Raw genomic sequence first — 25,441 nt, 5'->3', positions numbered from 1 at the left:
GTTGCATATTGCTCTGAGTCAGGGTTTCTTTATTCATGGTTTATTTTATAACCTTGGTTTATATGGCATGCTGAAGCATAAATTTTAACTTATAGGTGCCAGCATTGAATTTGCAGAATAAAATGAGCCAAAAAATAAATAAACCAACAGACCTGTGCAATGTGTTAAGCAGAATATGGATGAGACTCTGCCTCTGTTGTGTGCAGAATGGTGCCATGCAGAAAAGATTTTTTTTCATTTTTTTCTTATCAATTCTCCCATTAATTCTCCTCATCTTTTTCTGCATAATCAGTAATGGTGAAGATGAACTTTGGAGTTCAAGATATCTGAAGAACATCTACAGTCTCAGCTTGATAATTTACTCAACCTGCCTGGATATGGTAGGAATTATGGAGACTTTTCAGGGTTTTACTATGAGCGCCCCTTTGTGTTGTCGCTTCTTATAATATCTATTGTACTCAATAACTAGTTTGCACAAACCTGTTGTCTAGACTGAGGTAGTGTAGTGTGTGTGATTGAAAAGTGGGAAAGTAGCCATCGCCTTACCATGTTGTTTGAATCAAGTCATAACACTGAGTTGTAATGTGGTGTGGACAGAGCATATCAAATATGGTGAAAATGGGAACTGTGCTTTATTAAGAGAGATTTAGCTCTTTTAGTTTGAACTCATGAATCTGTTCTGAGAGTTGTGTTCTCCTCTCTTTGTAATCAAGAAGAGTTGAGTCTGAAAGCAATGGATTATTTCTGTTTTGATTGTTAACTATCAGTTACACATTGAGTTATTTTCTTTAAAGTGTGTGTATGCACACACACAAGCAAACAGACATGTAGTTTTTGAATTTTCCTTACTTTTTAGCTTGTATACCTATCCAAACATTGCCCAGGTGACAAGGAGCTGTTCCTTCAGCACCACCTTCTTTACCTGGCCATTATTACTGTGTTTATTTGCAGCTCAATGAAGCTATAAACAAATGATTTTTTAAAATTGTTGCTGTTATTATTTTACAAACTGCTTTTCAAATAATATCAGTGTTCGCTTTCAGCTTATTTTTTACTTACAATATCAGATTCTGCTGAAGGACCAATCCATGCTTCATATAAAGCCAAATAACAAACGGAATCAAAATCATCGGGCATTTTCTGAAGGCACAGTCTACCCTACAAGGAGGAACAATGGAATCGTCTACCTTTGTTTGGAGGACTGCTTTTAAAGACTTCCTGAGAACAAGTGTGGCTTGTTTGCACCCTCCCTAGGCCCTCTCCATCTTTGGTTATATCCCAAGGGGAGATGGTGCAAGCAAGCCTCTTCACTTGTAGCTCATCCTTATTAGGAAATAGAAGCAGCCTCTGTTTTGTACAGTGTAAACATTTCTGTTTACCAGAGATAGTCACTTTTTCATCTGGGATGTTGACTGTTCCTAATAAATCCCCATTCCTGTTTAGTATGCTTTTATCTATGAAAAAGAGACAGGAGGAGACCTTGTCAAGGAATAGTCTGAACTCAGAACTGCTGATTGGGCCCAGGAGGTTCTATCTTAGAACTTTTTACTTGTCTCTCTCTAAATTGAAGTCTCAATTTATAAAATATTAACAGGATGGCTAAAGTGTTAGCAGCTGTATGAAACCAAACATGGTTAGATACTTTTTGTTCCAAGCAAGTGCTGGCAAAAAACACCTGCTGTTAAAAAGGGATTCCTCACCAACAACCATAGCCCTGATAATGCTTTAAACTAATGGTCTCCACTCCCACACCGGGAGACAAAGAGGCCCTTTAAGCAAGTAGAAAGAACTCCACCATCTAACCTCATCAGAAAGCAAGGTGGGTGGGGTGGTGGGCCTCCCAGTTCCAAAGGAAATTATTTTTGAGCTATGGAAAACAGGGCAGTCTTTGTTCTGGGCAGGGGAGTTATGTGGGCTTTGTGGGTTGGTTCCTGGCCTAGATGGTATATGCTACTTGTTGCTCGATCTCCCCAGAACATGTGCTGCAAACATTTCCCCTTGCAGCTGGATGCTTGGAGAAGGGAGAAGGGAGCTCCTTTCATCTAAACCCCAGCAGGCCTCTCCCCTTTTGGAAAAAGCTTTCATGCTTGTAATCAAGAAGAGTCTATCCTAAAATTCAGGAGAGTTGACCATTAACTTAACCAGACCAGGAATAGATGAATCTAGGCTCTTCTTGTAAACTTCCCAGTCAGATTTATCACTTTTTCTTTTTAGACCAACACATCAACTTCATCTTTTCTAGGAGACCTTAATCTGGTCATTTTCTTCCATTCTCCAGTAGCATTCATATCAGATTGTAGAAATAGTCTTTGCCTTGAAGAGCATCTAGAATCTCCAGCGATTTGAAATGAAACATGGCAGATGGCTGCTTGAGCAAAGTCATCACCATACCCAAGGAAGGCAACTTCTGCTGGTCAGATGTTTTGGACAATAGTATCTCACCATTGCCTAGGTTCGTTAGGGCAGTTAGGAGTTGAACTTCCAAACATCTAGTTTAAGGCAACCAATGAATGCATAAAGCAAGGATGAGTAACATGTAGCCTGCACATTGCTTTGGGCTTCATTTTAAAAGCAAGTAATCCATTTATGGATCCTTTCTCTAAAAGATTATGAGCAAAGGGAAGAAGAGTATATGAGAAATTAATACAGTCTGCAAAGGGTCCTTTTTGCTCTCAGACTTCAGCTCACTTCATTTATGCCAGATATGTAAGCTTTGCTTGATGAACCAGAGAAAAACCAGTAAACTCTTATTTTATTATCACATATGCTTGCATTCTGAATGTACAGATGTGTCTTTACAGATGTGGATCACATTGTGTCTGATATATAGCACAACAACTTCAAACTTCAGAAACAGCATCTTTCTATGTTGGGCTACAGAAGACATTAGCAGCAGCTTCTCAACACATGTCACTAAGCCTTGAGTTGGGAACTCTTGGGTTCACTTCTTGGACTGCTTCATCTAATATTCACATGTGTGCGATTTAGATCAGTAGAACAAAGCAACGATAACTTGCTTATTGTTAACTGTGCTCATACTGCTGTTTGAACTATTAATGATAGAGATGTGGAAGTCGCTACAACAAAATAATATAGTACCCACAGCTTGTGAGCTCTTCTAAAATGTATAGCAATAGCATTTGAACTTAAACTTCTATATCACTCCATAGTACTTAAGCGGTTTATAGAGTCAGCATATTGTCCCATTAGAGCCAAGGTGGCCCAGTGGTTAAATGCAGCACTGCAGGCTACTGCTAGATCAGCAGGTCAGCGGTTCAAATCTCACCGGCTCAGGGTTGACTCAGCCTTCCATCCTTCCGAGGTGGGTAAAATGAGGACCCAGATTGTTGGGGGCAATATGCTGACTCTCTGTAAACCGCTTAGAGAGGCCTGAAAGGCCTATGAAGCGGTATATAAGTCTACTGCTATTGCTATTGCTATTGCTATTGCTATTGTCCCCAATAATCTGGGTCCTCATTTGGAAGGACAAAAGCTGAGTCAACCTTAAGCCAGTGAGAATCAAACTGCTGGCAGTCAGCAGAATTAGCCTGTAGAACTGCATTCTGACCTGCCCCACCTTAGCTCTTTGTCCCCATTTTCTAGGCTTTATGTTTATTTTTCCAACTGATATCCATCATTTTGCGGTTACTAAATGTGCTTCATCTTGAATATGCTGTAAAGTTTGGCTAAGGAAATGCTATCTTAAATTTGTTGTTGTTTTCCCCATGTATTGCAGCAAAGCTTGGGTTCCAGTGGGACACAAACATTTCTGTTGTGTTTTGCAGTAATCCTATTTTGTCCTGAATCAGACAGGATTCAGAATACTACTACTTCAAGAACAAAAAACCCCAAAATATTTTGTCCACTGTCATTTTTGCATGGAAGAATAAACTAATGGGGTGGCCAAATGCAGAATTAAATTCCAGATATTATAAAATGTAATAACAAAAATGTTTCCCCCCAACTTGGACTTAATGCTAATGGCAGAAGGATGTCAAAGTGTAGCTTCTCTTTTTCCGCACCACCATACTCAGATCATTTGAAAAACTACCGGTATCTCTGGTTTGTACAGTAAATCTGCTTTAAACCTAACCTTTGCATCATTATTTACCATTGGTTTTGCACTGGCTAGTACCAACAGTTTAAGTTGAACAGGTCTGCTATTTTAGCTTAGTCCTGCAAAATACTGAGAAATAAATATTTGCATTTTTTGGGAGGGGTGTTTTTCTACATCAGCCACAAATCACTGCTTTCACAATGTTGTGTGTTGTGAAATGTAGCAGCTGTTTGGTAGAAATGGAAGGAAATGAAGAGGGATAAGGCAGCATGCGGAGCCAAAATTACAGAAAGAGACAACCTCTTCCTTTTTGTTGTGATGCTGTTCCTTAGCTCTGGATGGTGAGAGGCAGAAGTTAGAAAAAGTTGGCAGGAATCCAATGCTCAGCCTCTTGGATTTCATTAACGGTTCTGCCTATTTGCAACATTGCAATCCAAGTTTTGCTAAGATTGGAGAGACGCATCAACATTGTCTTTTTGCTATAGATGAAAATCTAGTAATTCTCTGATCGTCGCGACAAACAGGCAGCACAAAACCAAAGCAGAGATGGGATTTTAGCAGAAGTTAAGATCTCTTGGCATCTGTTTCTCTTCTCTTTAATGCACTTACCATCATAAGATCATTTAAGATACTGTAGCTCAGGAATGAGTGGATAAGGAACCTTAGCAACAGTTTAATGTCATATCTAAAGCAAAATCTTGGCTTTTGGATAGCTAAACTCTTCATTTAGCCTTCAGCTTTCTTAATTAATGAGCTTGCCTCTTCAAACAGTTTTGCCTAGGTAAACAGTAATTAAACTACATTGCAAGTTGTGCAGATAATGGTCATCATTTTTTGAAGGATCAATAGTGTCTTTTGATTCTGGTAAGTAAGGAAAACATAGGCAGGAGCAGAAAATAAGTACAGGAAGGTGTGTATGTCTCCCTATAGCAATAGCAATAGCAGTTAGACTTATATACCGCTTCCTAGGGCTTTCAGCGCTCTCTAAGCTGTTGCCCCAACAACAATCCGGGTCCTCATTTCACCCACCTCGGAAGGATGGAAGGCTGAGTCAACCCTGAGCCGGTAAGATTTGAACAGCCGAACTGCAGAACTGCAGTCAGCTGAAGTAGCCTGCAGTGCTGCATTTAACCACTGCGCCACCTCAACTCTATGTATGTGTGCACATGCCTTGCTATAAAAAAATGAACTAGTGATTTGTGGATTTAACAATTAGAAAGAGGAAATTATGGAAAGAAGGAAATTAAGATATAACATTAAAAATATAGATGCACTTATAACTTATAAGAAGATTGGAAGCCGTTTTATTACGTTTCTCTTTTCTTCTTCCTTTTCTTCTTCTATTTCTTTTTCACTTTCTTACTACTTTTCTCTATTCTTTTTCTCTTTCCTTCAACATTTGCATTGTTTTTATTCTGTTGGAAGCTTCTTTAATAAAAATTATAAAAACCAAGTGCAGGAAAATATGGCAGAAAAACAAAAGGTTCCTACCTTTGGATATATCTGCATAAAACCTAGAGGTTTCAAAAACTAAAGGCTTTGAGTTGTCAAAAAATGCTTTAAAAGGCCAACTGTGATAATCTAATACCAGGGCTAGGCAGTTTTCTCATTCAGGTGATGAAGTATTTTGGGGTCTGGAGTAGAGGGAGTTTAGAGGTCAAGGCTATGTATGAGAAATGCTTAAGGAACACGTCTTCAGCATCTCTAAGAACAAGAGAAAGTGTTGCTGTCTTTGAAAAGGGTAATGTTAGGTTTATGTTCAGGTTTCCCTTCCTGGAAGTCGCCTCTTGAAAGAGATGAATAACTTATTCAAAGCACAGGTGGGCTTGAGCCATTTGCCCCTGTCCCACCACCAGAAAAATAAACTATTTCTGTTTGTTCATGCACATTCAGACACATTCAGATCTTTCTTCATTTGCCTTCCTGTGAAATGTAGAGACGTTTCCTTCCTCTGCCTGATGAATTCACGAATTCCATCCCCAGCTGCTCTTTCCAGATGCCTGCCATAAATTTAGCAGGCAGACCTTGGAAAAAAATTGTTCCTTTTTGCTTTGCTGCTTGCTGATGCATAGATTTGCTAACTCCACCTCCATTCTATTTTCATTTGAATGAAATCGTCAACATCAACCATCTTTAAGCAAGAAGATTTGTTTTTTCCTGGCCAGCTGGCTGCCATTTGATTGCCAGTGTCCTTAGACCTTGGAGTGTGGTGGTTTTCTTCAAGCCAGCAACCTTAGAACAATATCATATTTGACACAATTAGCATTTTTCCATTTGGATATGGGTATTAGACCAGTTCCTGTGACGAACTTAAAGTTGGACTCCACGTAGGTCTAAATATAATTGAGTTGGTTTTAGACATAGATGCATCTAACCATGGTATCTACCACCAAGGTATTATCTGTAAACCAAGATAATTATTATTACAATTCTGATTAAACCAACCACTGCATGACTGGATGTATTAGTCAGTATAATTATAATAGTTATAATTAAAGGGGAAAGTAAAGCCAAAAAATTTAGGAAAAGAGAATAAATAAATCAAAATATCACAGGTAAAGTGATGATTTATGAGGTTCTAGCAGATGTCGCCATTCCATCTAATATTTGCCCAAATTTCATTGCCATGGTTCTGTCTTGTGCACTTGGTAACTTTGGACTGTTTGGGAAATTTAAAAATTTTTAAACTCTTAGATTATTTTTCCCAACAATTTGACTGGAATTTCTGCAAAGTTGGAGGATCCATGAATCCTATTAATGTGTGTATCCTATGCATTGATTTTGTATATGAACAATATGAACAATTGTACTAAATATTGCATCTCCTCTTCCTCTTCCTCCTCTCCCTCTCGCTCCTCCTCTTCCCCTGCAAGCCTTGTGTGGAAAGTCCTTTGCATCTCCTCTGTGACTATGGTGTTTTTTGTCCCGAGCAATTCCTACATCTGCAGCTCTGCCATGATATTTTCTAAAAGGGAGTTGATAAATCTTTGAGCTTCCTCCAAACTGGGCACCAGACAGAAGCCTTTTGTAATTGCATTGACAAGGGCCCTTCATTCTGATTTATCACATGCTTAAAAGTTAACTTCAGATGAAGAAAGAACTTTGCCCCAAGGATTTACACCAGTTATTCATTTCTGGTGGCTCTGCTATGCCCTTATCCTGTTAGCGCACAGAGCAAGGATACTGTGATCTACAGGTCAACTCATAATAGTGAGTTTGACATCTCCATTGAGATGTTGCTGTGTAGATGGAGCAATGGTTAGCATAGTTAGGCAACTGCTGGAATTCCCGCTTTTGTTGGGAGAAGCCAGGATTCCTACTTGCTATAGAAAACATATGTTTGTATGCAGAGATACAACCTTGGAACTGTCCTTATGTGGAAAACCGCTCTTGAAAAAGCCTATATTTGTGGAGATTAATCTACCTAGATACAGACCAGTGGTGGGTGCGAATACATTTTACCATCCAGCGATTCCTACACGACACTCCAGCTGCTCGGCGGAGTGTCACGCAGGCGCTGTATGCACTGTGCATGTGTGCGGAAGCGCCAAAGAGTTTAAAGACAGATAAGGAGCACAGGCAGGTGGGGCCTCCGGAGCACTGTAACGGAATGGTACCTGGTGCTCCAGGCAGGCACCAGTATGCCCGTACCAGGGCGTACCGCCTGCAACCCACCACTGATACAGACATTGTTATATTCCATCCTAGCCAAGTAGTTTTGCTCAAAGCTTCTGGTTCAGCTAAATTGTATAGATGAAACTGATATATTGAAGTGAACCAGGCAAAAAGGAGCAAGAACCAAAGGGTTTTTTCCCCCCAAAGTCTTAGAGCCGAGGTGGCACAGTGGTTAAATGCAGCACTGCAGGTTACTTCAGCTGACTGCAGTTCTGCAGTTCGGCTGTTCAAATCTCACCGGCTCAAGGTTGACTCAGCCTTCCATCCTTCTGAGGTGGGTAAAATGAGGACCTGGATTGTTGGGGGCAATATGCTGACTCTGTAAACCGCTTAGAGAGGGCTGAAAGCCCTATGAAGCGGTATATAAGTCTAACTGCTATTGCTATTGCTATTATATTTTTTTCTATTGGCTGGTAGTTCTCCTCTTTCTAGCCAGAGGACACCCTTACACATAGACATGAGAAGAACCAACCTTTTGACTGTCCTCTTACACATCTTGCAAGCTGCATGAGATCTCAGAAACTGGGGTAACACAAGTGAACAATGAAAAAGGAAGGGTTATAGTTTATGGCTGGCATATCTCCTCTATAGACAGAAAGTCCCAAATTCAGATCTCAGCTTTTCCAAAGAATTTACTCCTGAAAGCTTAAGAGAGCTGCTACCAATTAATGCCAGCAAAGTCAGGCTAGATGGGCCAAAAATTGGACTTAAAGGATGGACTTTACTAGGTATCTACAAACTTCCATGATCCATCACAAGCGCTGGCCCTAGAACAGAAGGAATGCTTTAAGCCAACTGCTTTTATTTCTTGCCATTTTGTGTTTGTGTCTGTTTATGTGTGTGTGTGTGTGTGTGTGTGTTATATAACTTATCTCCTCCCCACAGTTTGACAGCTGCCTCCTCAGGTCAAGGGCGCCAGCCATTCGAGCTCCAAAATGCCTCTGTCCTTGCAAGCAAAGGAAGCCTGCTCTTCTTTCCATTTCTCTTTGTTTATGAGTTCTCTGAAATCAAATCTCATTTAAACACAGGCCATATATGGCTCATAGTCAGGGCTGGAAAGAACGTGTGCCAAAACGGAAACTAATCTGATTTTTTGAAACATTTTTATTCCATCCCTCATTCAAAAGACAGAACACATGGTCTCCTTCTACCCTCCTCCTCTGACTCCCAATTTTGTCTTTGTTTTCTGACTGAGCAGAGGTTCCTAATGTACTCCTCTAATCTTAGAGGAGACACTCCAGATGTCCCAGCACTACTACAACAGCCAGGATCTCTCACCATTGACCTTATTGCTCGGAATTGTAGTTCTCAGCCTCTAAATTGCTAGGGGAGTTATTGTGACTACATTTGCTCTGCTGGATTTTTGTTGTTGTTGTTGTTGTTCTCTTGTTTGAGGACCTGGATCCTAAATCTGTAGGAGAGGTGGAGTCCCAAAGGTGCTTTTCAAAAGGCAACTGGACTTCCTTGGTTTTTCCTTGAAAATGTTTCACTTCTCATCCAAGAAGCGCCTTCGGTTCTGACTGAACTGAAGAACCTTCTTGGATGAAAAGAGAAACATGTTCAAGGAAAAAAAACCTAGAACGTCCATTTGTCCTTTGGAAACTTGGATGACTGAGAATCTCCACAGACAGGAGAGGTGGAGGTGTGCTCACTTCCCTTGTCCATTCTGCCTCATGGGAAGTAAATAGAGTAGGCTATAAAACAGTATGACTGACAAAGAGCACCAGTGGTGGGCTTCAAAAAATTTTCGAACCTACTCTGTGGGTGTGGCCTCCTTTGTGGGAGTGGCTTGCCGGCCATGTGACCTGGTGGGAGTGGCTTGCCGGCCATGTGTTTTCTTTCTTTCTCTCCCCCACTCTCTCCTTCCTTTTTTCTCTGTCCCTTTTCCTTTTTTTCTTTCATCTCTCTCTCACTTTTTCTTTCTTTTTTTCTTTTTTTCTTTCTTCCTTTCTTTCGCTTTCTCTTTCTCTCTGTGTGAGTCTGTGTGTGTGTGTGTGTGTGTGTGTGTGTGTGTGTCAGTGGTGGGTTTCAAACATTTTTGGAACCTCTTCTGTAGGTGTGGCCTGCTTTCCGGGTCCACTGTTGGAACCTCTTCTAACCGGTTCGGTAGATTTGACGAACCGGTTCTACCGAACTGGTGCGAACTGGTAGGAACCCACCTCTGAAGAGCACCCAGATCCTCAGCAACACCAGTCGGGAGCCTGCACCCTATTCTTTCCTGTTTGAAAACTAGAAATTTGCAAGGATACCTGTTCCTCTTTGCAAAATGTTGGAAGATCCCTCTGTTCTCAGGAAGAGGTCCCTCTGCGTACACATGTCGGTGACCGGTGCGTTGTGCATGTGTACATTTCAGGCAGCATTTGAAGAAGTCCTTTTGTAATGTTTGAAACTCCTCATTCCCACGTCCAGCTGTCTCCTTGGGATTAAGAGGGTGGGTTCGCTGGTTGCTTTTGTTCTGTTCAATTTTATGATTTAGAGGAACAGCTGCAGGCAGTGTGGTCTGCACTCATCCCTTCTTTCTCAAGAGCCTGCAGAGAAGGATGATGGGGCGGGTGGCAAACAGAGCAAAGGAAAGAGGAGAGAATGGCAATAATTTCATGTCCTCGAGACTCGAGAAAGCCTGATCTTATCAACCAGCACATTTCAGAACTGCAGAATTGGCAAGGAAAGGACCAGCCAGAGCTTGGAGCATAGGAGAGGGAGGAAAAAAGCTGATTGAACATGGTCTTCACGAGAAAAAGGGCTCGGGTCCCTCACTTTGTTTTGTGCAATACAATATATGGATCATTTCCATAAGGAATATGGATTTGGTCAGCGGCCTTATACTAGAGCAAAACTTTGCAGCATTTTATGGACTTGCTGGCTTGATCAAACAACATACATAAGACAAAAACTCTACTCCATGGAGTACTGTTTCTCTTTTATTCTCCTTTTTCTACAGCAATGTGTAGCTACTGTGCATAGGAGTTCGTATTTCAATGTATGCTCCCCACCTCCACTCCTTCTCCGAATTTTGATTTATAAAAATTAAATTGTTAAGATAGATAAATTTGGAGGCTTTCCAAAACCTCTGAAATCCCCTCTTGTACTGTTTATATGGCATCGTGCTTTTTTAGTTTTATTGGAATCCTCAGCAAGAACATGAATATTTAGGCTTCTTTGATTTGTATGTAAAAATTAAATCAATGTTTCCAAAAACTTGAAGGTCTGCTTAATATCTTTCTCCATATAAGACTCCTCGACATCTCCAAGTTTGTACACATGGAAAGACAAACATGGTATATTTATTTGACATATTTTCTCCTCCTCCAATAATAATAACTGTTATTATTATTTGCTATTTAACACCATCAAACAGTCACATCTGCCTATCCCAAATCCTTGGGAAGGACTTAGTAAGTTGGCAAAAATGTCAGATCCAGTCTGAATAGCTGGCTGACTGTGCAATGAACAATCATTATTTGTTAAACTTTCCTGCTTAAAATTGCTGTTATCAGATCAGTACGATGTAATTTCTTTAAATGTAACTAAATTTTGTTATGCTGCCTGCCAAATTAGGCAGACTTTGACTGCCCACTAACAATCCACCACTAATTGTAATATATTATCTTATCTTTACAGTATTCTTATTATTTTAATGCTTCTTATTTGTAATCCTGGTCTGTGACCATAATAAAAATTATTATTATATTATTGTTCAACATCTAGGCCACCCAATTCTCAAGAACTCTCTTTATCTGTTCCTGGGTGCATTCAGCTTTTAATACTAAGCAATATATTGCTGTCATGATTAATAATTAATACTGGATGGTATTAGTAGTAATATTACTGTATATTTTAGTTATCTTTACACATAAAACATAGGAATAAATAAAAATAAGATTAAAATATAGCAATAGCAATAGCAGTTAGACTTATATACCGCTTCATAGGGCTTTCAGCCCTCTCTAAGCGGTTTACAGAGTCAGCATATCGCCCGCAACAATCCGGGTCTTTATTTTACCCACCTCGGAAAGGTGGAAGGCTGAGTCAACCTTGAGCTGGTGAGATATGAACAGCCGAACTGCAGAACTGCAGTCAGCTGAAGTAGCCTACAGTGCTGCATTTAACCACTGCGCCACCTCAGCTCCATAAAAATATAAAATGAATAAAACAAACTGCAATATGAACTAGGGTAAGTTCACGTAAACCACTTCAAATATTTAGTGGTTATATGCAGGTAGTCCTTTGACTTATAGAAGTTCATTCAATGACTGTTCAAAGTTACAACCGGACTGAAAAAAGTGACTTATGACCAATTTTCACACTTAGGACCATGGCAGCATCCCCATGGACTGTGGCAGAAAAGGTCATAAAATGATCAAAATTCAGATGCTTGTCAGTTGACTCACATTTGTGACGGTTACAGTGTCCTGAGATCATATCATCACCTTTTGTGACTTTATTACAAGCAAAGTCAGTGGGGGAAGCAAACTCACTTAACAACCCTGCTACTAACTTGACAGCTTTAGGAATTCACTTAATGACTGTGACAAGAAAGGTCATCAAATAGGGTAAAATTCACTTAACCAATGTTTCACTTAGCAACAGACATCTTGGGCTCAATTGTGGTCGTAAGTCAAGGGTTACCCGTATTAGTAGTAAGGCTTCAGTGAAGAGATCATCATCAATCATCAGAGATAAACAGGAGAAATAACAGCAATTGTTATTACTAAACCTTGAGCATGTTTAATCAAACCAAATTTGTCCCTAGTGAGGTCTTGCCAGATCTTGCTGGCTATTAAACAGAGCTTGATGACTTCGCTATCATTCAAATCAGCTAAAATGTAATCGAGATAAAGAGTGAATGGCTTGGCCAAGGGTTAAGGAAGATGTAATAAATTTGTGTTACAGATCTTGTTGATAAGGTTGAAAGTAATGGTTCCTGATTTACAGTGACAAAGGCATTCATGGCATGGGATTTTCTGGAATCTCTCGGCCAAGAAGAAGCTTGGAGAGCAATAAATAATGCTATATATACTAAGCATTTGTTTACATGCTTTTTCAAGCCTTCCAAGTTGCTGATGAGCCCTAGATCCTGTGGAAGTGATTTCCATATGTTAACTGTGGCCATTCCAGAAAACCTTCAGCCTTACCCCTAATATCCATTCCAGTAGCTTTCTTCTAAATGGTCCCTCACAGGTCAGTATGTTTCTAGTGCAAGAGCATCCTGTCCCCCTCTAGCACTGCTCTGCTCTTCTATCTTTATTCTTCCTTTGCCTGGAAAAAATATACCTGACCCATCACAAAAATTAGCAGGTTTTGATGCCACCTGCCAACACTGGAAAACTCTGACTAGGATTCGTATTTTGCATGGCATCTGTCAAAACTCTCTATGCAAATGGGGCAAGAGTATCCTCTCTTGAAGGAAAGCAGGATTCCAAAGAACACAGTGGCTGGACACCATCAAAGCTGACATCAACCAGACGTAGAAAAATTCAAAGAAGTAGGACAAGATCAGAAGATGTGGAGAGACCTGGCCCAGAGAATCACCAAGTGTTTGACATGACTGAATGGATAGCTGCGTCCCCCCACCCCAAATGTGACTATGCTTCTCCTTGTCAGACACTGGATCATATAATGACTAGCTGCTATTTGAGAGCTTATACAGGAGGAAAAGCAAATTTTCTCCAACTAACAAATACTGCACTTAATTGGATAAATGATCTAGATATTAATATATAGAACATTTATTCCATTCTCATGAACCAACATATTTCAAAATGTAACCCAAAACGTATATATAACTTTTTGAATTCCTCATACCTTACAAAATTGACTACCCATTACCAACATATCTGTGCTTGCTCCTTTTATATATTCTTAGTACTGCTATCCAGGTATTTTATGCCATACACAAAATAAATAAATCTTCTTTTGTCATCTTTGCTTTTCCCAACAGCGAAACTAAAAAAAACAAAACTCCAGCCATTGGTGAGAGAGAAAGCTTTACTTGAAAGCAACTAGAGAGGATGGGAGATGGGTGCATCACAGTACCATAGATACAGAACTAATGTTCCCACTAATGGGAAGAAATTGCTGCCTATTTCCAAGGAAGCCCAGCAAAATTGGCTTCGTACTATTTCCTCTGGTAGGGGAGTGAAGTGATAGTAGATCAGTTTACCATTGCAAACTGCACATAAGCTCTGTGGGTATGAAACCAGCCTAAATTTCAAATTGGTATATTTCCTGTTCTTAGAAGGCGCCTCTGGGATGTAGGAAAAATGTTAATTTTATCTCTCCTGAATATAACAGAATAAGAGAGTTGAAGGGACCTTGGAGGTCTTCTAGTCCAACCCCCTGCTCAAGCAGGAGACCTAACAATATTTCAGACAGTCTCTTTTAAAACCCTTGAGTGATGGAGCATCCACAATGTCTGAAGGCAAGTCCTTCCACTGGTTAATGATTCTCATGTCAGGAAATTCCTCCTTAGTTGGGTCTCTCCTTGATAACTTTCCATCCACTGTTTCTTCAGGTGCTTTGGGAAACAAGTTGACCTCCTCATCTTTGTGGCAGCCCTTCAAATATTGGAACACTACTATCATGTCATCCCTAGTCCTTCTTTTAACTAAACTAGACATACCCAATTCCTGCAACCGTGTTTGATGTTTTAGCTTCCAGCTCTCTAATCATCTTTGTTGCACTCTTTCCAGAGTCTGTACATTTTTTAAAAATAATATGGTGACCAAAACTGGATGCAGTATTCTAAGTGTGATCTCTTTCAAAGTTGAGCTTCATTTTAGCCTTGCTCGGCTTGATACCAGGAAAGTATGAAGTGTTTAGGAAGATTTACAGGCAGCACAAAAAGCTAGTAGATGGGAAAAACTGCTTTCTTTTTCTGTGGAACAGAGGATTTTGTTGCTGTCCTACTCTGTTTGGCAAGAAATCATGAAGTATGGGTGGGCTTGTTTGTGTGAATATACACTGTTGTTTTCTTAGTGCCTAGCATAAGCTGAGAGTAGGAAGAAGTTACAATTACAAGAGAAGGAGGAGTCCTGATGGCGATCCTTAATGAATTACAGAACAATAACAAACCTTCTTACATCTATAAATTCTTTGATGTGAGGATAGTGTTAGAGGGGCCTTTGGATTCTATGTAACAACTACTAAGAGAAACTTATCTTCAGAAGATGGGAATCCATCACTATGTTTCAAACAAGAGGAAGTTTGTTTGTTGAGGAAGAACATCCAAGGGATTAGTTGGACTTATCCAAAAGATAAGTAAATACCTTGTATTCTTGGGCAACTGTTCATCTTCCTGTGATGTTACCAGAAGTGGGCAAGAAAAGAATCATTTTTTCTTTTGTTCAAAGCATAATTTTTATGAAGGCTGTTCTTCAAGCAATAAAAAGCAAATCTAAAAGAAAGAAAAGAGAACAAAAAATAATAATGAGAAGAAAAAAGTGGAAGAATAATTAATAGAACAAAGGTCAGAAAAATAAGTGACTTCAAATCTCTTTTGCAACAAAAGTTAGTAACTTATACCCAACCTTCTTTCTTAATAGTATAAAAAAATCCCTTCAGCCCTTTATTTAGTCCTTTTTTAATCATCAGATCCATGAATCATCACTTCACTTTTAGCAAAAAGTCCGTAAAAGATTTTCAATCTTCTAAAAGGTCCTTATTGTTTTGTGCCTCACCCAAATATGTCAGTTACAGTTGTGAAACCCTTCTGGAAAGAATCCATTTGGGGAAACTTGATTTAGTCTGAATAAAATCCAGGACAACTTTTCTTTCTGTTTTCCTTTCTCCATCTTGAAAATAAGAACTGAAAGGAGGAAAAAAAACATGCCTCCATTATCAATTTCTCAACAAATCACAGGCAACTCTCTCATTTTAAATAAATAATTTGACACGGGTGGGGTGAACTCTTTAAGTATGTACAGAATCTTTGAGATGTTTTATTAATGGCTGAAGTGTGTCAGACACCAGAAATTGGGACATTTAGACTCCTAAAGAGTTTAATTGATTCCTACTTCCCTGGAAAAAAAAAAGGGTGGAGTTGTAAATGTCCATTATTATACTAAATAAAGTCAATAAATCAGTGAAAATCTGAGAAACAGCCCACACATGGCTGAAGCAAGGAAATTTGGAATAATTTGAAAGTGCTTGAATTCTATGCACATGCTGGCTATTTCACCAATGCTTTAAATGCTGTAAAGTAAGATGCCGCTCAGAATTATGAATATTTTAAAAAAGACTCCATTTGTGAACTTGTTTTAAAAACTAATTATGTATGTTTACATGTAATAAAATTTTCTTAAAAGCATGTTTGTAAATAAATATGTAGAAGGAAGTAAATGAGTGAGAAATAGAAAAGGAAAAGTGGAGAACTTTACATGTTTATCCATATATAAAAATGCAATGAAAGATATGATTATCTAAAGGCACAATTATCTTTGTTTTAAATATTTTGATTTGACACATTTTAATAAATCAATTATTAGAGGGTATGCCATTTTTGTTTTTATTTATACCTATTAATGTTTTAGATTTATTATCCCAGTAACAACTGCATTAACATAGTAACAGAGGAACAAACGTTATACTATGTGATTTATTTTGCTAGTTATTAGTGTATTATTGTATTTATTTGCTTTGCTTGGGTTTTGTTCTTTTAAATTTTGGTGAACATTAACTGAATAAATATTGATTGGTATAAAGAAAATAAAAAGAGTAGTTGCCTTAAGAAAGTTTCAAGCCTTATCCTCAAGGATCCATCAAGAACAAAATTCACCCATTCTTCAATGCAACATCTTACGTTTCTTTTTTCCTTATTTCCCAGAGACCTAAAGAACAATTTGATTAGCATCATTCAGCCTGGAGCTTTTCTGGGTCTTCAGGACCTGAAACGCTTGTAAGTAATAGTTTCAACTTCTCCTGAACACATTCCAGCTAATTTCCTGCTCTTGGTTCTTTATTCTGAAAACTACCTTTAATATTTACATGTGAATCCCACATCCCACCCCCAATTGCTTAACTTCCAAGCCCAGAGCCATTTCAAAAAACTTTAAGTAATCTGTAACCTGTCCATAACTCATAATGCCTGACTGTTTACTCTAAGTGTCAGTTTCCTGATAATTTCAACAAAAATGCATGTGGTCACCATCTTCTGAGCTGGGTGTTTATTTTTCCAAAAGTAATTGCAAACTATGCTCGGAAAAGACAAATCTATCCTTTAATTCTCCACCGGTCCTCTAAGCCAGTTGCATTCATTCAAGTGCTCAGTTTAAAAAAATAGAAGAAGCTTCTGGTGATTTCATGGATGTGTCTATGCAGTTGTTTTAGCAACAATACTAACACGATTGGCCATTGTTTTTAGGGGGATTTTTGTTGTTGCATTTCACTGAGGTCTACAATCTCAACACTTCTAATAAATCTCCCAAACAAATGCTGATTCTGCATAGGTTTTTTTTTTTGCGATTAACCAAGAAGTAGATGCTGACATTGAACGGTGCTCAGCAGTTCAGAAGCATGCAAATGTAAGTAGATAAATAGGTACCACTTCAGCGGGAACGTAACAGCATTCTGCGTGCCTTGGTGCATAGTCATGCTGGCCACATGACCCCAGAAACATCTTTGGACAACATTGATTTCCTTGGCTAAGAAACGGAGATGAGTACGGCTCCATAGAGTTGGACACAAGTGGACAGAGGAAACCTTTACCTTTACCAGTATACATTCAAGGTATACAAAGTGTTCTGGCAAATTCAGACTATGCTGTGTCAACATTGTGATACCCCATGAAGAGAAACCTCGTAGACACTTAATATCCACCGCTGTTCACCGTCTGTCTATGGCTCCCATTTTTTTCTCATTGTTTTTCAGGGATCTCTCCAACAACCGCATTGGCTGCTTCAACATTGGCCTTTTGCAGGGACTGTCCAGCCTTATCCGTCTGTGAGTATTCAGTGGCAATGGTGAAGGTATGGTCTCACTTTGAGCCTCTGTACAAGTGCTGTTGATAGCAACCTTCATTTCTCAAACCCGCCTTCCAAAATGTGGGTTCTCTCCAAAGGTGTGAATGTCACCTTCCAGCATTCCCACTTGGCAAGGTCAAGATTGACAGCTGTGATAGCTGAAGTCCACATAACTGAAAACTGGTTCTGGTTGGAGAATATTGTGTCAAAGAATACGGCTGAGTATAGATGCCAAGCATGATGGTTTTGCTTTCCTTTCATTATTCCTTTTCAACTTATTTTGTCAGGGAATCCTGAAATATGAAAGGGAAGGCTGAGGCATTTATAAGAAATACTTCCGATTGGGATCTATAGATTATGAACCCAACCACCCATAGCAAAAATCCCATAGCAGCAAATCTGCTAGGTCTTTCAATTAAAAAAACACATTTTGGCTAATTTTACTTATTGGTGTTCTTTAGACCAATTTTTAAACTTAGCTATCTACAGCTATTAGTCGTAGTGATGGTACACCCTTAAGATAAAAGCAGTAGTTGTTGGGAAGAACAGTAGAAAGAGGATTATTGTTCTCACATCTGTCCTGGACTTCCCTCTAGCTTTCTGGTTGGCAATTGGAGATGACAGGAAGGTCCTGGATGTGATAGCTTGTTGGTCTGATCCAGCTAATCTCTGGTTTATTTTGTAGTAATTTTAGCATTTAAACCCTGATACTTTTGGTGAAGAGTTCTTCGAAGAACTTACAGAAAAATAAAAGGCAGAAGTCCCTGTCTTCAGGTTTACTAATTAAGAAAGAAATGGTACCAGTGGTGGGTTTCAAAATTTTTTCGAACCTACTATGTAGGTGTGGCCTCCTTTGTGGGAGTGGCTTGCCGGCCATGTGTTTTCTCTCTGTCTGTCTGTCTGTCTCTCTCTCTCTCTCTCTGTGTCTCTTTCTCTCTCTCTCTCTCCTTCCGTTTGTCTCTTTGTCCCTTTTTCCTTTTTTTCTTTCATCTCTCTCTCACTTTTTCTTTTTTTTCTTTTTTTATTTATTTCTTTCTTCCTTTCTTTCTCTTTCTCTCTCTATGTGAGTGTGTGAGTGTGAGTGTGTGAGTGTGTGTATGTGTGTGTGGTGGGTTTCAAAAATTTTTGGAACCTCTTCTGTAGGTGTGGCCTGCTTTCCGGGTCAACTGGTGGAACCTCTTCTAACCGGTTCGGTAGATTTGACGAACCGGTTCTACTGAACTGGTGCGAACTGGTAGGAACCCACCTCTGAGTGGTACAGAGGAGGCAAGAGATAGGAAGGGAATAAGAAAACCAGAGAGCTCAGGCATTATTTGCAGTAATTCTGTTTTGTATTATATCCAGCTGTCATGGAAATGAGCAACCTAGGGAGGCTCATCTCTAAAGCAGATGGTCTTGGGATGATGTTGCTCTTCTTTGCAAGCTCCTGATAGATTCTGTAGAGGAGGACTTCAGTCTGAAACAGAAATAGCAACTGGACTTAGTTATGCTTATGGTCTTCTGCTATGGCTTATGTTCTTGCCCGCCCCAAATAAGTTGAATTCCCTATTGCATTTCTTTGTTCACAGTAAATTTATGGAAACCATAGCCAAAAGATGAAGTGAGAGAACCTGACTTTAATTAATATAAAACTATATCATCATTTGCTGAGAGGGCTCTATGGAGCCCTGATGTTCAGAGAAAGTGTGTTTCTCTCTAAGTACCAATTGCAAAGAGAATAAGATTCCTTCCTTCCAAAGACTTCCCTGAAACAGCTTTCTTCCATGATGAATCTCATCTTAGGTAGGCCTCTTGGTCTAATCGCGTAAGTTTTATCTTATTTTGTTATCATCTCTTTGGCAGGAACATATCAGGAAATATCTTCGCCAGCCTCCAGAGTGGAGTCTTTGATGAGTTGCTGTCTCTGAAAGTTCTGTAAGTATTTTGTGTTTTGTTGGTCAAAGGAAAAGAAAAAAGCAGAGAGGAAGCAATTAATTTTTTTAAGTGATTAATGTTGGGGTTGGTGGGACATCAGGGTGGGACAACAGCTGGGTCTTTCTGCATGGAAAGCCATGCTCAGTCCCATTGTTCTCCCCTTTGAAGCCCTCTGGAGAGAATAGACCGAGCCATCACCCAGCTGTGGACAAGGTTCCACCATGTTCACTGTGGTACCTCAAGATGCTGGAGCTTTCTAGAGTTGTTTTTGTTATCAAGGACGGACAGGCATCTCTTTCCTTTGTAAATCTTCCTCACTGGCATCTCCTCTTCAATTTACATTTCTCTTGTTCTCCAGTGACTTTGCCACTGAATACCTGACCTGTGACTGCCATTTACGCTGGGTCCTAGCCTGGTCCAAAAGCCATTCTGTCCAGGTATCTGACAAGACGGTGTGTGTCTACCCCAGCAACTTGTATGGGAAGCTACTACGAAACATCAGAGAGAGCCAACTGCGCTGTGGTGAGGCACCCTCCTGAGTGAGTGAGTTTGCTTGGTGTGCAAAGGAGATTTGTTCAGTAGTCCAGTGCTCCTTTCTCCTTCTGGGATACCTCCTTGCTTCTATTCCATCCTTCATTCAACCGATAGCAATGGCACTTAGACTTATATACCGTCCCCATTGTACCTTACAACACTCTCTAAGCGCTTTACAGAGTCAGCACATTGCCCCCAATAATCTTGGTCCTCATTTAGGAAGGATGGAAAGCTGAGTCAATCTTGAGCCGGTGAGGATTGAAGGAATCAAACTCCTGGCAATGTGTGCAGAGTTAGCCTGCAATACTGTTTTCTAACCACTGTGCCACCATGGAGTGGTTGGAATTCTATTACTGCTTAGCATGGATTATCACCATGAAGGGAGGGCGGTGATGGTCAGCTGAAAACCTCTGCAATTGATAATCCTTTCAGGGCTCCAGGTTTGATTACTGAAATATCACAGCTCAATATGTAAAGCGTGTCTACTTTGTTTTGCAATCCCAAGAGGACTTCAGAGTGGCTTAACCAAAAACCTGACCCCGGGCTCCCGTGTCAAGCAAAGCAACACGATTCCTTTGGAATGCTTGCAAGGAAAAATTCCTGAGGTCATCTTCTCTCAGCTGATGGAGTCCTCAATATGGCTCTTCTTTCCAACAGCATAGCCTGAGGAACTCCTTCACCACCGGTGATGGAAAATTTTTTTTTCCTTGCTGGCAACTCATAGAAGCAGCAGAATCTTACTCAAATGAACTGTAAAGTACTCAGATGTCTTGCAAAAAGTCTGGCAGATGTGGAGTAATGCTAGTATAGCAGCAAAGCAGACAGGCGGCTTTGGAAACATGATCCTTGGCTGGTTTATGCACATTCTGTTATTCAGCATATAGTTTCAGGTTGACTTCATGCAGAATTAGGTGGCATGATGGCTCAGAAGCCGGCAGCCCAGTTCTGAACCCTGAGCGCCAAATGTAAGTAGGCTGTCCTCCTCCCCGGTTCCTGCCAACCAAGCAGTTCGAAAGCCTGCGAATGCAAGTAGATAAATAGGTACCACTTTGGTGGGAAGATAACAGCACTCCATGATGTCATGCTGACCACATGACCATAGAAACCTCTTTGAACAGCTCTGGCTCAGGGGCCTTGAAACAAAGATGAGCACTGCCATAGTTGGCAATGACTAGCGGAGTAAAATCTGCAGGGACTCCTTTACCTTTTTAGCCATTTGCATTTAGAATTTAGCAACCTTTCTTTTTTTTATTTTAAATGCAGTACCTATATGAACATTTAGTTAATAGAATAATAAAGGCAGGAATTTAAAAAAAAAATCTAAGAAAAAATCCAAATAGACATATGGACAAACATTCTGGGCATGTCCTCCTGGATGTATTTACTTCTTTTCTTTGAAGGGTTGAGCATAACTGGCTTTGACTGCTGACCAAGTGGGCCAAGGTGGCGCAGTGGTTAAATGCAGCACTGCAGGCTACTGCTAGATCAGCAGGTCAGCGGTTCAAATCTCACCGGCTCAGGGTTGACTCAGCCTTCCATCCTTCTGAGGTGGGTAAAATGAGGACCCAGATTGTTGGGGGCAATATGCTGACTCTCTGTAAACCGCTTAGAGAGGCCTGAAAGCCCTATGAAGCGGTATATAAGTCTACTGCTATTGCTATTGCTATTGCTTTGGTCAGGCCCACTTTCTGTGAGAGGGTCCAGGACACAACCAATTTGGGCTTTCTTTCCCTAAAGCCTAAGTGGGGTCTCTCTCTCTCTCTCTCTCTTTTACCCACAGAAGGTTCCCCAGAGCTGCATACCCATCAGCTAATCCCCTCCCTGAGGCAAGTTGTCTTCCAAGGAGACCGACTCCCTTTCCAATGTACAGCCACCTATCTGGACAACAGCACACACATCCTCTGGTACCACAACCGTGCCCTGGTACAAGAAGATGAACCTAGCGGCATCATCTTAGAGGACAGCCTCGTCCATGATTGCACTTTAATCACAAGGTACTAAGGGGTGAACTGGGTTGGTCAAAGAGGGGGAAAGTATTTTCATAGTTATTTCCAGTCTTTGGTCTAGCATAGCATGGCCATTAGGCAGGCTGATTTCCACATTTCATTTCATTTCATTTCATCTATTGAATTTCTATGCCGCCCAATCCCGAGGGACTCCGGGCGGCTTACAGAAATGAAAAAAAAATTAAAAAGAATTTTTTTAAAACAATGGGACACAACAAAGTTAAAAAAAACCAATCGAAAGGGGGCTGGACCTCAATCAAGGGGTCAACAGCCCCAGGCCTGCCGGAAAAGCCAGGTTTTAATGGCTTTGCGAAAGGCCATGAGAGTGGGTAGGGCCCAGATCTCTGGGGGCAGCTCATTCCATAGGGCTGGAGCGGCAACAGAGAAGGCCCTACTCCTAGGCGTCGCCAGCCGGCATTGTCCCGCTGAAGGCACCTGGAGAAGGTCCATCCTGTGCGATCTTATTGATCTAAGGGAGGTATGTGGCAGAAGACGGTCTCGCACCAACATAGTCATTGGGTGAATTGCTATTGGCTAATACCAGTAGGAACTAAGGTTTAGAAAAACAAATGTCCTGTTGATTCACACATAAGCAGTAACTTCAGAATACAGGGATGGACTCATGGATTTAGCTCCTTTTGGTAGTTGGGTTTGACTTGATTCCAAGCAGAAGGTACTAGAAGGAAGTCTGGTGGCTGCCTTCTTAGTGGTGGCTCCCTGTTCTGGAATTCCCATCCAAATTGATTTGCCCAGTGACAGCATTGCTATCTTTTCAGAGTCTTGAATATATATGCTTATTCCTTCAGGTATTTGCAGATACTTGAATGCATTACTCTTTCATGTTTGAATATACCGGTATATGTTTCTTTTTATCCTACTCACCCAGAAGGCAGTAAATAAATCCAGTAACTGGAGAATAGCTTAGTAGTTGTCTGTCCTTTGCCACACTCTGGAATTTTCTCCGGTCACTCCCAACCACTCAATAAATACTGTATACCTTCCCCATTTTTAAATACATCCATAGGACATTACAAAAGAAATACATGTAGATTTGGGTAACCTGTATGACATCATAATAATGTTATTTGAATACTGCTAATAAATCTGTTCTGAATTGAACTCTGAAAACATTTCTATTAGGATGTGCAGCTGTTTGGATCAAGAATATAGAAAATGTTTTGGCAAAGATGGATGCATGCTCACCACATGCTTTCTCCTGCACAACCATGGTTATCACGCAATCCCAGGAAAGTAGGCATTTTAATTAGTCATGCGGTATGATCCGTTGGTGCCTTCTAAATCAAATGCGTATATTCCTGGGATTATGTGGCTCCATGTTAACCTAGGAAAAGGCAAGTACTTCAGGAGGCATTGAGAGATGCAGTGAGCATGTCCTCTTCCAAAGTTCCTGCTTCAGTTCCCAGCAACTATATATTGCTCATTCTGTGTGTAAAGAATGTGATGTAAGAAAAGGAAATATGGCTTGGGTTAGTCCGCAGTTCAAAAGCTCAATTGATCATCAGCCCATCTTGTCTTCTAAAAGCATTCTCTATTTGCAGCGAGCTCATCTTGTCCAATATCCATGTCTCAGCTAATGGTGAATGGGAATGCACCATCTTCACTGCCCAGGGCAACGTTAGCAAAAAGGTTGAGATTGTTGTGCTGGAGACCTCAGCTTCGTACTGCCCACCTGAACGGGTTACCAACAACCGTGGAGACTTCAGGTAGGGGCCAAAGTGTGGCAGAAGCTCTTATCAGGAGCAGAACTGACCATCAGTTCCCCAGACGTTGGTTGGATTCCTGTTCCAGAATTCTACTCATTTCGCACGGGCTAATATGGGAAGAAATTGTCTTAACAGGGAATGGTTTAGTTCTGCCCTGGTCCCTTTATGTTCTTAATTGCTGGAGAATCAATTTTTGAAGTAAAGTAGCCTGGACATTTACAATAAATAATAACTTATATAACAGATAAACAAGGGAAAGATTCAAGGTTTGAGAAACAAAAGTGGGAACTGTGGCCAAGAAATAAAAAAATTGAAGTTGAATATTTGAGGAACAGCCAGTACACTTGAGTCTGGCAAACCCAAATTTTCCTAATTAGTTGCAGCCATGGAAAAATGATCAATGAGGAGAAGATGGAATGAAGAGCCATGCAAATATTACAAGTTTTGGCTCATAGTTTTGTAGCGTGAATTAAACACATGGAGAACTTCGCTGAAAACAAGGATGGCCATACACTCCCCCCCGCCCCTCTGTCACGTACGAGGAGTTATGTCTGGAACTGTGCAAATATTTGAAAGGGGCAATGGGTTCAAAGAGGCACTTTTTTAAAGCACGGTCATAAAAGTGCTTTCAACTGGCAAAGCAGCTTATAGAGGTCGAACAGCATTGCTGCATGAGTTGAAGCACGTCAGAAAGCAGAGCACCCTCAATTTATACAAGCCTACTTATGCGCCCTCCTTCTAGCAAAAATTGCTTGCCTAAACTCAGTGGATCCCTTTCTCTTTTGCCCATCTCTGCCCTCTTGTGCCTTGGCAATAGAATTGCAGGGGAAGACCAGAATCAGAAGGAGCACCCCTTCACTAGCATCTTCCTCGAAGAGCCTAAGTTGGCTTTCCCCAGGAAGCCAACCCCAAAAGGACCAAATCATTTCTTTCAATTGTAGGAGATGCCCCAACGCTCTTTAATTGAGAAGACGGGAAGGTGAAGCTGCTTCCTTTGAGCTGCCTGCTGCCTTTTCCCCTGCCCCTCCCGTGGAAGGCAAAGTCAGCAAGGGATTTGGGATCGCTGGCAATTGAGGCCTGGGAATGATTAAGCATCTGTTGCAAGGGAGGCCATCTGAGAGGCCCGCTCTGGCAGTGCAGACAGGCTCCAGAAACAGGAGGTGTTGGAATTTTTCTGGCACGAGAAAAAAGGCTCATGGAGTCGGCTGTAACCTTGGCGGGGTCTTGATGGAATATAAATTACTGTGCAGTCAATGTGGCTTAAATTAACAGCGGGCCTGTCTTCTAACTCCCTCCCCTTCCTTCCATCCGTAGCCTGCATGAGCAGGATAGAGCCTGGGATTAGACGTTGGAAAAGCAGCCGCAGCAGAAGACCAGCGGAGGGTTAGAAGATCTTCCCCATCTGTGGCCCAGTCGGGTATCCCAGTGGGGACCAAAGGCCTGGCCTGTTGCATATAAGAGCTGTTTTGCAAGATTCCTCCTTTTCAGGAAATCCCTGACGGGAACCTGATTGAATGCCAGAGGAATAAAGAGATGATTAGGAATTATCTTCTGGCTTTTATTTTATTGCAT

The 25,441-nt window shown here is 40.6% G+C and overlaps 1 protein-coding gene across 1 annotated transcript in view; it reads left to right on the top strand.

Annotated features, from left to right (window-relative positions):
• Positions 1–25,441, top strand: part of ADGRA2 (adhesion G protein-coupled receptor A2) — a 101,003-nt gene that overhangs the window by 58,680 nt on the left and 16,882 nt on the right. The window contains exons 3-8 of the mRNA XM_087706233.1: positions 16,557–16,628; positions 17,600–17,671; positions 19,534–19,605; positions 19,964–20,127; positions 21,920–22,133; positions 23,705–23,869. Of these exons, the coding sequence (XP_087562359.1) occupies positions 16,557–16,628; positions 17,600–17,671; positions 19,534–19,605; positions 19,964–20,127; positions 21,920–22,133; positions 23,705–23,869 (759 nt within the window). The remainder of the gene's footprint in view (positions 1–16,556; positions 16,629–17,599; positions 17,672–19,533; positions 19,606–19,963; positions 20,128–21,919; positions 22,134–23,704; positions 23,870–25,441) is intronic.

This window comes from Thamnophis sirtalis, unplaced genomic scaffold (assembly GCF_051295495.1).
Source record: "Thamnophis sirtalis isolate CommonGarterSnake01/CBP01778 unplaced genomic scaffold, rThaSir2_p1.2 scaffold_2, whole genome shotgun sequence".
Taxonomy (NCBI): domain Eukaryota; kingdom Metazoa; phylum Chordata; class Lepidosauria; order Squamata; family Natricidae; genus Thamnophis; species Thamnophis sirtalis.
This window is presented reverse-complemented; position numbering and strand designations above follow the sequence as displayed.